The sequence below is a fragment of the Chiroxiphia lanceolata genome, chromosome 3 (genome assembly GCF_009829145.1).
Source record: "Chiroxiphia lanceolata isolate bChiLan1 chromosome 3, bChiLan1.pri, whole genome shotgun sequence".
NCBI lineage: Eukaryota > Metazoa > Chordata > Aves > Passeriformes > Pipridae > Chiroxiphia > Chiroxiphia lanceolata.
This window is the reverse complement of record NC_045639.1, coordinates 45075926-45088706: the sequence shown is the minus strand read 5'-3', so window position 1 is coordinate 45088706 and position 12781 is coordinate 45075926. Positions and strand designations below refer to the sequence as shown.

The window sequence follows — 12781 nt, the reverse complement described above, 5'->3', positions numbered from 1 at the left end:
GTACTTGTATGGTGATTTAACCCTTAACACCATGGTGTTTGCCACTACCACGGACTGCAGCAAAAATTCTCCATTTTATTTTAGTAGACTTATTGCACAACAAAATCCACAAATATTGGAAAGCATTAAAGGTACAACCTACAGCACAGGTGTAGGGTAGGTTGTGGGGCTTTGACTGAGGAGTTTTAGTGGATCATGCTGCAGAGCCATAAGGCATAGCTCTTTTTTGTCCCCAGTCCAAATGGGATCAGTGTTTGCCTTGTCTTCATCTGCCCCAAGTGACCTTTCCTGGGAGCTGAAACTGAAACACAGGGCTATGAAGCAGGGCAGCTAAGCTACCGGCATAGTCCCAATCGGCTGCTCCATCTGCAGCAACAAGAAGTCCAGTAGAAGGTCAGGGCAGACACCTGGTCCTTGCAATACGTTGAATGGCCACAGCTGAGGCTGCCAGTGTGTTTAGGAAGCAGGATGATGTAAAGCTCCTTTTGACCAGCATGTGGGAACTTTTAACGGCTTTGTGAAAAAAAGCATGGAGAAGGAAGAGAGTTTCATACACTTTTTAAAGCTGCTTTATTTTCTATTACATACTTTGAAGGTATTTTTACAGTCTGTTTGGAGTGTGAGCATGGGTTAATCACCTTTAGGAACAGATTCATTACATAGTGTGATGTGATACTCCCTGTAAAAATCCTTTTCTTTTCTGGGAACAGAGGGATGAGCAAAGGGGGAATTAATTTTGTATCCCTTTTCACATTATGTGTACACTATGATGTATTTGAAAATTCAGGGCACCACTAGTGGAACTGACTGTAGGCGGGATTTGCATCTCTTCTGAAGTAAGGAGGTGTGACAGCACGCAGAGATTTTAACCTGGCAGTTTCGCCTACAATATTAATTCCAATGCAAGTGTCACAGAAACAGAGTTTTGCAGTTCTGTGCTGCTGGAAAATGTACAGATTTCCATTTCAGTAATATTTCCTTCTAAAAATAAGCCATATTCATGCCAAGCATCTGTTTTAATTTGATTCCTTTTCTGATGTCAAATTACTCAAGCTGGATGTGGATGAAAATCACTGCAGAAAGGCTAATATTATTTAAAAGGACATGGTATAATTTTACATTTAAGATGTCTCCAAGGAGAACTTTTCCAAGCCTGATAGTTTCTGAGGGACTATTTGCTCTGCCATTAGTTTTGATTAGCTCCAGAAATTCATTCCCTCTATCCATGCTTAAATCTTTCAAAAATAGTAAACTGAATATTAAAAGAAACAAGCCTAATTAGCAATAATTTTCTGAAATAAGGACTACCCATCAGATCAAGCCATGCAGGTGAGACACTAAACATTTCTGCACACAGACCATGCCCACTTGCTGCCACTGTTTGCTGACTTGGCACTCCTAAGCTGTCAGCTGGTACTGTAGTACCTGGTAATTAATTAAATATGGTAGTACACATTTTCTAAGCACTGCAGAAACAATAACAAATTTATTCCAATAGCACCTGTGAAACAGAAAAGCTCATTTTTGGGAGAAGTCTGCAGTTCTAGAGGCAGAATAGCTTGGTGGGAAAGGCTCTACACTGTGTTTTAGTCTGCTCTGCTCAGCACACATCCTTGGATCAGACTGATGAGTTTTCAGCCCGTAAAATAACTGCAGTGCTACTCCCATCTTCTTTTACAAAAAGCTTCGGAAACAAGAGTATCATATTCAGAACTTATAAAAGGGGAAATTTATTATATCAATATGGAAGACAAATACAAGAAACATCGTTTGAGTGGCCCCAAAAGAGAAACAGAGCCATGAAGGACCAAATTATGTCCAAAATACTTTAGGTATTTGGCAAGCAAGCTAGCTAAGAGAAACATGATATTATTAAGCTGTAGAGAAACTGCTGCCTGATCCTAGGTCTCAGAAAAGATCTACTTAACAGAAAGAAACACCGTATTTTCACATTCTTCAGAGGTTCAGCCATGCCATGGAGAGAGACACTGCGAGCTTTGTGACCAAATGGGAAGGAGGCTGCAAGAATCCTTACACCAGAGGGGATGTACAACCACTGCACATCTAAGATTTGCTTTGAAGCTGAGACTAAGACGTGGCCTGCACATACTTCTGTATTTCTATCTGCCCTTTCTGATTATTTTGTTAAGACTTAATCAGTGCTTTGATCCCATTAACCCCAAAAACCAGCAACGGTTCTCGCTGCTAGAAACAAGCTGGCTAGTCGGAGAAGTGCTCGGGCCACCCCTGCCTCTCTGCCCTGCCTTCTCCCAAGTCTTTCAAGCAGAGCTCAGCACTCTGTATTGGCCTATCCTTTCTGTTGGGCTCTGCATATTTGAGCAGTGGCTCCCTGAAGAACTGACTTATTTCTACAGGGAGAGTATCTGGCAGAAATCACAGAATATGCAGAGTTGGAAGGGACTCATCGGAATCATCAAGTGCAACTCCTATCTGAACACACTCAAATCAAAACAGTAGAAAAGTGATATTGAAGTTCTGCAGGTATTTCAGTAAACCCAAATCTTAAAAAATGAGGACACCATATAAAGTATGCTATGTTACCTCCTACTGTGGTGAGTGAAATTGTACAGAGTGGCCCTGGTCCAGTGTGGAAGTCAAGCCCTTTGATAAAGTTGTTTGAAATGGGGAAACCAAGAAAGCCTTCAAAAATACTCTCACAGATCAGACATAAGATCCTCCTAGACAACTTTATCCATTACTCCTTTGCTACTTCATCCATTTTACTGTGTATCATTCTCTTTTTCCATCGTATCTAGAGGTCACCCTCTATGCTGTTTGTAATCACTCAGTATGATAACCAGCCCTTACTAGGGCTATTAATGCTGGTTTCTTTGCAGAGCACTCTAGAAGACAGCCTACCCTACAGATGTTCAAAGAATATCACAGATTTGTGCTTAAATTTCCTCAAAAGTCTGTATTTACTACATGGCACCCTATAGCCTACAGAATCTAGTGCCACACTGCCAAGAAACTTGCGTATGCTTCAGACAGTCAAAAACATTTTTTACTGAAGTGTCTGGACCACAGTATTTCCTGATGCCCAGCTTTATAAACCAAATTTTGGGTAGAACATGCTAGGTGTTCTCAGTAGTTTATCAAGGTAAGAAGGGGTCTTGTACCTCTGACCCTGCATTTGTAAGGCTACATTTCCACTAATATGACAAACTGAACTTCTTTGCCTGTGAGGGGGAGGACATCTCAGTCATGTCCTTGAAGAGTCTGTTTTACCAACTGCTCTCACAATCAGACTTTTTTTCTTTTCTGAAATTCCCTTTTTTAGCTTCAAGACATTCTGTCTTGTCTTTAGCAGCCAAATGGTTGTCATCTATCATTTATATCACCTTAGAGATATTTATAGATTTTGATTATGTCCCACCAGACTATTGTCTGTCTTATGTCATACATATTTGTAGCTCTCTAGATAGACCTTGCCTTGTAATTCTTGCATATTTTCTGCTATATATTTCCTCTAATTTGTTTATATTCTGTTTTAAACCATGAATACCAAAAATGCACATAGTCCCACAGGGTTTAGTAGGTACTACAGGAAAAACTCACTTACTTATATGCAAGAGTGTTAGTAAGAGAGAAATCTATAGGTTTTGATTTTTAATTTTATTAATGAAACTTTAACTACACTAGGAACGTATTTATGAAATCCTTGTCTGATGCTGGTATTCAAATATTTCTATTTCCATCCTATGAATTATTGAGTACACTGAACAGCTTCATTACATATCATTCAGGAAATAAAAGCAAATAGGAATCAAACCTTTTGGAGAGACTGCAGTCAGAGATATTTTCTCAAAAAATATTGGAAAGTATCTTTCAGAATCATTGATATGATGTTCAGAGGCAAAAGATATGCTCTTCATAGATAATTTGATAAGGCAAAAATGTTGTAGAGCCACTAAATACTACTGTGTAAGCTCCTGTATTCACGTTAGCGTGCAATTTTATCTACTTAGGCTAACCACCTAGAAACAACCAAACCATAACTGTGAAGCACCAATGGAAGGGGAAAATAAAGTTCAAAGAAATTATGAAACAACTCAGGAATTTATATGAGTTTTGCTGACTACGTCACTCACTGTTATTAGCAAATAAATAGAGGTATACAACAAGTTTGATTGCACAGGCCTACTAAAAACAGCTCTCATAAGGTACTGATTTCTATTTATTGGTAGCATTTCAAAATCACTTCTCCACCAGTATTGAATTTTTGTAGCTAATTAAAATGCACCATCTCTCCAGTCTGCCTATACAAAACATGCTAAATAGATGCTTTCAGTGCTTGGTAAATACCAGAATTATATATAAACTGTAGGACTTACTAGGACTCTAGCATACACTGACTTGTACCCCAGTGGCAGACACTGACTGCAAACTTTGGCTTTGCTCACATCTCTGGAACATTTGGAGCCTAACAGCTGGTTAGTACATTACAGAGATAGGAAAAAGTCATGAAATTCACATCTATTTTGAGATCCAAATTCCACTGTAATGTTGGCATCTGCAAAACTGGACTTGTCAGTAGGGACTATGTCTATGCTTTTCTTCTTCAAAGGAGGGAAAAATGCATACCCTGTGTGTGCTTTTACCTGGTTGTTCGCCCTGGTTCTAACAGCGTGGAGGGACTAAAAATCCACAAGACTTAATCAGTTAGATATTCTCATGACCTGGAGAAGAAGATGGTTGACATCAAGGTATTGAATCTGGCACTTAAACCACCCACCTCTGCAGCGTCTTGGCTGGGGCAGTTACTGTTTTGGGGGCAGAACAGGCCATAGCAGGAGCAGTTTCTACTTGGCTATTATCCACCAGTAATCCCTCCTGGGGGTAAGGAGTCAATCTAAATAGATAAATCCTTAGAAAAAGGAAGATGCAATCAAGTCCTTTTCAACTTTACTTAATCTGGCATCAGTAAGAAGCACGTCTAAAAATTCAGCTTGAAAGTTTCATTAGTGCTCCAAGCTTGAAAGCTGTGCAATGGTTTTAAGTAAAGAAAAACATCTGGAATATGCTAATTACATCAAATCTCTGGCAGGTTTTGAAAAATCTGATTCACCAAGAACTCTGAACTCCAAATGAGAGCTCTTAATCTGTTTAGGCTTCCATTGTAAACTTTCTTCCACCCACAGAAACCTCTCTCATCTCCCCCTAGCATCATTCTTTTACTTAATTGACTTATTTTCTCTAGATACTGATGTGGCTGAAGTAGTTTGATCTGATTTTGCTTTGCTTCTGACCTCACTGTTACATTTACACCCATGTGAAGCTTGTAACTATTAATATTCCCTTTCTTATTAAAAATCATTAGGCCTTTTTCAGTCAGAATGATCAATATTATAGCAGAAGAATCTGAAACACATTAGAGGTCCATCAAAGAAGAAACTCTTTTTTTCCCCATATGTCTTCTTTCTATCAGCATCCAACTCAGAATATATTGTGATTCTGTGATTCAGAAGAATGAACAATATATGTACTTGTATTTCATAACTTTATACTTTTTTCACTTGGGAATGAGATGGAAAGAAAGCCTCAGAGCAGTAGAATATGATACACAGACTTGCTAAACCAACATCTACCTGCACTGACCAGGTAGGTGGCTACTAGTTTCAGGGTAGACTCAGTTTGCAGGAAATTTGGCTGTCTACACAGTTTTCTGTTGCATGGTGTTGAAATGCTCTCAGAAATGGAGATATAATTCTGAATTTTGAAACACTGCAGTTAGGAACCCAAGGGCATGTCTAAAACAGGTTTAGAGTTTATTATTAGCATTTCATTTTTTATAGATGGCATGGAAGAAGAGGGAATAGGTTGCAAGAAAATTCTCTTCTTCTGCAGGCTCAATGATTGGATTTACATAGGAAGCACAGCTGCCTATAGGTGCAGAGAGGTGTCTAGGGGAAATTCCAAAAGCATCTCAGTGAGTGATGTGTCTAATCAAAATGAACTCTTAAACGAGTGAAATTCCAGATCTGTTCAAGTGCTTTTACACCACCAGCAAAGAACTTCTTTGCACTGCTAGACATCTAAGTATCTCTCAAGATATTCCCCAATTAGTAGCAGCTGGCCAGCAAAAGGAAAAGGGCTGAAATGTTTTGCAGTTTAATAAATATATTCTGCTTCTGGCCTAGGAAAAGTTTCATTTTCCTGAGTGGATTTTCTGACTGTAGCTCTGACTCAAGTTACTCTGGCTAGGTACTCTGCTGCCTCAGTATGCCACCACACAGCAGTAGTAAACGAGGTGAGTGGCAGTCTCCATGGAAGGATTATTTATTTACACAGTGACATGATGTGTGTCTTCCTGCAGTGATGCCACCACATAATTTCCTTAACTTTTTTCCTATCACCAGCTTCCCCTGAGGAGACAGGATGATGTTCTCTCATGTGTTGTCAGTTCATCTGAAAGAAGGAGCTTTTAATGAGGTGGTGCAAGGCAAGTGGGGCTGCTGCCTATCACACAATCACTGCAGATACTTTTTCCTGTGAATGCTATGTACTAGAGAGCACTGAGAAAATTATACTTACTGACAGAAATCAAAAGAGCCTAATTACTGTGATTTTTATAGAGACAGTTAAAGAATGCATATCAAAAGGGACTGATATATAATTATGATAATATCAGTTGCAAATTCTGTACTATCTAATTACTGGAAATGGGTGGCATTGTGCAATTTTTTTGAAAGTAAGCTACCCTGATAACAAAATGATATAATCTTATTATGAAATTAAAATAACATTGAAAGAAAAGTAAAATTAATATATTGGTAGGAGTAATAATTAAAGAGGCAGCACTAAATGTGCTTGAAAGATAGTACAAACAGAACCCACCAAGTGTCTCCAACCCCAAATCTGCTACACATTTGACTCACACTGTGACAGAAACTGAGGTGCTGCACGTGTTGCCTACACTGGCAGTCAAAATCAAGACATACTGACGTGACAAGAAGAGAATCATCATGAGTGGAGGAAGAAAGAAATAAAAAGAGGAAATATTATTAAAAATGGGAAAGACCATAAACCTAGAAATTATAGTGTTGAACTTTTCTGCAGTTTTGAGTGTCTACATGTGTTGAGTTTGCTCTGGATCCTCTGAAGTTCTCTAAACACCCACTGGTGTTCAGGCCGTTCGGATTCAGGCACAGACACCTTTGAGTACTGAGATTCTTCTGTTTTGGTTTCTCACTGGCTGTATTTACACTGATAAACTGCCAGCAATACTTGATATAAATAAAATAGTAAAGTTATTACTTTAATTTAGCATACATTTTGTTCACCACAGATGTAATGTAATTATACAGAATTAATACTACTATACCTACTACAACGTAATGCCATCTGTTGACAAATAACCTGGACCCTGGAAAACTTTAATTTTCCATTAATATGAAATGAAAATATTAGCACAATCACATGCAAGCCCACAGACCTGCTGGTAGGTCCATGTTCCTAATTATGGTGTAGCCTAGAAAAATCAACCATTATTTGAACAGTGGCATCAACAGATTGTCATTTCAGGTTTCCAGATTTTTGTGGCCACCTTGGGGAAACACCAAAAGTTTCATGGATTTTCATGGCTACTGCATTGTCATCAGTCCACTAATGGAAAATAAGACTGAATAAAATGTTTAATATTATTCTATTTACTACCTGGAGTTCATTTATCTCATGAATTGCAGTTTGGATCACTTCCCTAAGCTCTCATCATCTTATTTAATAGCAGACACAACCTTATTTATTACATATCTTTTCTAAAATTTTAAAATGAGAAAAGTAGAGTGGCAATTAGCCAGATCCTCTTATTTACTGCACGTTTGGTAAAAGACATTTCTCTATGTACTGCAACCTGTTCCCAAGAGATGCTACAGAATGAAAGGATCTGACTTAACTGTCCCTGTCTTTTCAAAATCATTATAATAATTCCTCAGTTAATCTAAACTTGTGTTGTTTTGGTATAAGAACAAAAACATTAAATACTTTTCTAACATGAATGTTTTAATTGCTACACATTTTCTTAAAGAAAATAGCATGTTTAGAACTCTGACTTGTCTTTAACATCCAACTAAATCAATATTTTAAATCTCTGCAGAAGATTGACTTTAGCTCCTTTGGATAGCATGTTGGTTTTGAATGTCAAGCAGACAAAAAGAAATCTGAGTTTCTGTAGTGATCATGGTTTTCACTGACAAATCTGTCTAATTACAATAAAGAATGCCAGATCTAAACAACTTGAGAAAGTAGAATACATGATATTTCAATTTTGCAATAGTTTTACATGTTATTTTGCTTATTTACAATGATGTAATGTAGGAGCTGTTAAAAATCTTACCCAGTTTGCAAGGACCATGGCTGAAGTGATTAACAGTGATTAACCATGCAAGACTGCAAAGGTTTTCTCCATCCAGGAATTTTACTTGATGAGATTGAAGTGTGAGAAATAATATAAGTTTATCATGAAACCTATCGTCTTACAAAAGAGAAAAAAAATGAAGCAACACCTGCCAACAAGAAATCAGCCAACAAAAATCCACTGACTACACCGGTGCCCAGGCTGGTAGAGCAGTCTCAGCCAATTTCTGGCATCTACCAGAGGCTTTCTTACCTTCACTGCAAACTCTGTTTCTGTAGCTTTATGAACACATCTCTTGCACACTGAATAGGAACCAATCCCTATGTCTTCCTTGATCTCGTATCCATCTGTAAAGTGAATGTTGTTCCCATGTAACTGCTATAGGGAAAGACAAAAGAAACAAGGTAATCAGAACATGAGTATGTAAAAGTAAGGATTAGCCTCCTCTTAAAGGAGGTGCTTGCTCTCATCTCCTTCACAGATATCTCTTGTCCTTAGCAGTTTTTCTAAGTCCAGTTAAAAAATTCTAAAGCTCTTTACTTAAACAAGTAAGTGTGTCTTCTCCCTTTTTTACCTTTTCATAGTCTACAAGATGGAGTTGTCCATGTAGAAATAATGGCAAAACGGCAGTGGAATGCAGAAAATCAACATCTATTAGAAATTCAAAGGAAACTGTGGGCCCAAATCTCCCAAAAACCCCACATATCTTGATAATATAAACTTATTTCTAACTACTAAGGGCAGAAGACTTATAAGATACTAGTGGCTTCGTAGTCTTCAAAAGAGATATCCCACATATGGGGGGTGCCTCCAGACTATGAGAGGTCTTTTCCAGACTATGTTTAATTATGGATTTTGTGTGAGAGGTTATGATTTTAAGCTATTAATTCATATGCCCTTTGGAAAATGTCTGGGCAGGTGGACTGGTTAAATGGTGAAACACAAATCTAAGGCTTTGCTGCAAATTCCATCCCAGGACTGGATGACCAGCAGCTCTAAAAATCCCCTATAATACTCTGTCTAAATATGTAACCTTGCTAGCAAAGTCCACACAGAACCTGCTACATTATAAGACATGCGTATATTAACATTCAATACATTTTTACAAAACAAATCACAGGAATATATATAACATTTCTAGTATGTAATTGCTTGGTTAACATTTCACGTACTGTTGCATAATAGCATCTTTAAGAATATAACATAGTCCACTGTAAATTATTAAAATAGGGATGAAAGCCACAGACAGGGGCTCTCCCCTTGATGCATGTACACCTCTGGTTGTGGGTAGGAGAGGAACTTTTTCCCAGTGAGAAAATTTGCTGCATATTTAAGCAGCACAGTTCTTTTCCCCTATTCACTTATCATCTGATGCATTGAGACTTTTGTAGCAATTTATTTCTCATTTAAATTACAACTGTACAGCACGTTGTACGGGAATGGCAGCAAAGCACCAAGTGTCTGGCAAGTCTTTCCCCCATCAAGCCACCCTGCTTTAGGTGAGTACACCCAGCCTTTTGTGAAATAGCAACAGGAGTATGGTAGCCTCTTACACCCAGGAGCTCGTGTCTGTGGGAACCTACAGCAGCAGTTCATTAAACCCCTTTGCCAATACAGCGTCATATAATCCAAGACAAAACTGTTGAGAATGACATGCATTCAGTGAAAAAACAACACTTCATTATACTTGCCCTGCGTGCATAACTGGAATAATATTTTCGGTATTCAGAAGTACTTTTCATTTAAGTTGTGATAAAGTGCAGTTCTTATTTTCTTTGCAAAAGTTGTGGGGAACGTGAACTTATGAATAAAAGCCATTGGGGAAAAATTCTGATTTTCCACCCCCTACACACTGCATGTAAACACCTCCTACCTACACTAGATATCTGTGAAATACCAGTGATAATGTTGAGTCCGTTTAAATACACTATGCACATATGTATCTGCCATCAGATGTGAAGTGTAATGTCAGCATCAGTACCTGCACAATTGGGTGAACAGTGATTTTGTGCACGTCTTGCTGTGCAGGCTCCTGCACCAAGTTGGAGGCAACAAAGCTGAACCCTCTGAAAAGATGATGAGCATTGGCACTTGGAGGAACACCTGGGGAATCTGTAGGAGAAGGAAGAAAATGGCCTCATGAGCTGCATGAAGGAACAGCAGGAATAGCACCGCACCCACCAGTCAGTAGCAGATCCTGACAAATTGGAAGATACATGTGAATATAATTCACCTCCATATCAAGGCTTTGGTGTGCCTTTTCCATTCCTTTCCTCTGGATTTGAACAATGCAGGAATATTGTTTGCAAGGATTTTTCCTCTTGGATACAGACTTTTTTTTCAAAGTACATGTTCATTCTTATGCAATGTACTGCCAAGAGTCCACACATACAGAAAAGGTACAAGGCAGTGAGACTAGGAGAGAGACAGAAGACTCAAGCCAGGGCATCTTTTGACTTAGTAGAGGTTCTCCAGGGAGTGGAAGAAAGCTGCAGGCTGCTATATCTGTCCTCTGCAGCACAACTTGACTACAGACATTACAAAAGCTAGTAGCATGTTGTGTGAGTTAAGAGAATGTAGAGAAGACACAAGGAAGTGTTAAAGCACAATACTCTAGTAGTGGTGGTTTGTGGCCTTATAGAGATCTTCTTATAGAGAACAGCTTTAGGAGCTGGGACCTACTCAGGGAGGAGACTGGTTGACTTGTCCTCAGGTGAACAAAACAACTAGGATTGTTTTAACTAAGCGTCATGGAGATTTTCTTCCCATCCCTTCCCCCGACATGGCAAAACCAGGAGAGGAATAGCTGGAGTTCAGAAAAACCTGAATTATTCTACCTTTGGAATGAAATGACCAGAGAGCAGTTCCTAGTACCTACACCACTCCACAGTGAAGGAAACAGCATGACAAAGACAGGAGAGAAGAGCTGTGCTTCACTTAAAATTCTGAAAAGCTTTGAAGAGATCTTTCTGCCCAGCATATGTTTTATCCCAGGTATTTTCATAAGCAAGAAGAGTCACTTTGGAAACCATTCCTTGCTAACTGGCTGGGTATTATAAAACCTATGGTACTAAGATTTGCTAACCTTTATTTGTTTTTTTGGGGGAGTTGTTTTTTTATCTTTCCTTCCCTTCACATTTCCTCCAGTGCGACATGTGATTTACCATGACAAAGTTACAGAGCTAAACTTCCTTTAGAAAGCTGTCTCCTTGTAGTAAGTGTGTAAATACTCAGTTATACAAAGAAAATACATCCCCATTGGACCTTAGGACTCACCCGCCTACACCATGAGCACCATCCATTAGTGCATAGGGCAACAGCATGGAAGACTGAGTATTGCCTGAGGCCCTGGAAACGTGAGAATGTGTATTTCTTACTGTGCACACTCCCTGTATAAATCTACTGGTCAAATGAACAGTGGATCTGAAGCCAGAGTTTGGTAAAACCAAAATATCTGCTTGGAAATAAACAAAACTGAGACTCCGGCTAATTATATTTCTCACCACAAAGCCACCTCAGCTTTGACAGGAGTCAGAAATAAGCACACCAAGTCAGAGTTCAGATGGAGAAGATTGTCTTTTGATAAAATGACATGGGCTCTTTGTTTATCTCAGTTTGATGGGCACTGTCCTTGCAAATACATGGCTGAATCACACCAGACCTCTTATGTCACTGGATGCTTCCTACAATGGTATATATATAACCATGATTTTTCCAAGGGGGATTAATTAGGAGGAATGAGCGTTTGTTTTTAAAAAAGGAAGGACAATAATTAAAATCTGAACACTCCTGGACTTCAGAAAAGCTGTGATCCAGCTCTAAAACCAAAGAGGTAGGTCATAACTTTTTTAAAATAACTGTTCCTTCATAATTCGTTGCCAACTGCTTGAGCAGCAGTAGTAGAACTACTGATTATTTGGTGTTCATTATTAAATATTCATCACCCACAACTGATATGCTCATCATATGAATTAAATGATAAAACATTTTTGTTAAGTGCAAAATTATGTTTAAATCATGTTAATTAACTGATAGCTCAGAAACCTAAATAATTTTCCTAGTCTCTATAAATACAGAATTATTTCACATGTCTGAGTTAGACCCCCTCGCAAACATCAATCTTGTATAATGGTTATCTTTCTCCCTGTGAAAGTCACAATGCTTTGTTCCACTAGAGCATCTAAGTGTAAGGGTTTTCAAAGGCTTCATAAATCTTAAGTAATTTCCTTTATCATGCTTCACTGGGGTTAGCAAACATTATTATCTTATTTACAGAGGAGGATATTTAGATACTTCAGGTGCAATTTTACTTATCTTTTTCTCAGCAGTAAAGCCAGTCTAAAATATCCCTGCCGGTTACAGCATGCTGGCCCATGAATTACAACAGTACAAGCATTTGTGGAC

At 38.5% G+C, this 12781-nt stretch overlaps 1 protein-coding gene across 9 annotated transcripts in view; it reads right to left on the bottom strand.

Moving 5' to 3' along the window:
* The window catches only part of RPS6KA2 (ribosomal protein S6 kinase A2), a 284207-nt gene that overhangs the window by 20116 nt on the left and 251310 nt on the right, over window positions 1–12781 (bottom strand). For all 9 annotated transcript variants that reach the window (XM_032682394.1, XM_032682396.1, XM_032682402.1 and 6 more), the window contains 2 exons: window positions 10359–10489; window positions 8630–8755 (listed from right to left, as the gene is read on the bottom strand). In XM_032682394.1, the coding sequence (XP_032538285.1) occupies window positions 8630–8755; window positions 10359–10489 (257 nt within the window). The remainder of the gene's footprint in view (window positions 1–8629; window positions 8756–10358; window positions 10490–12781) is intronic.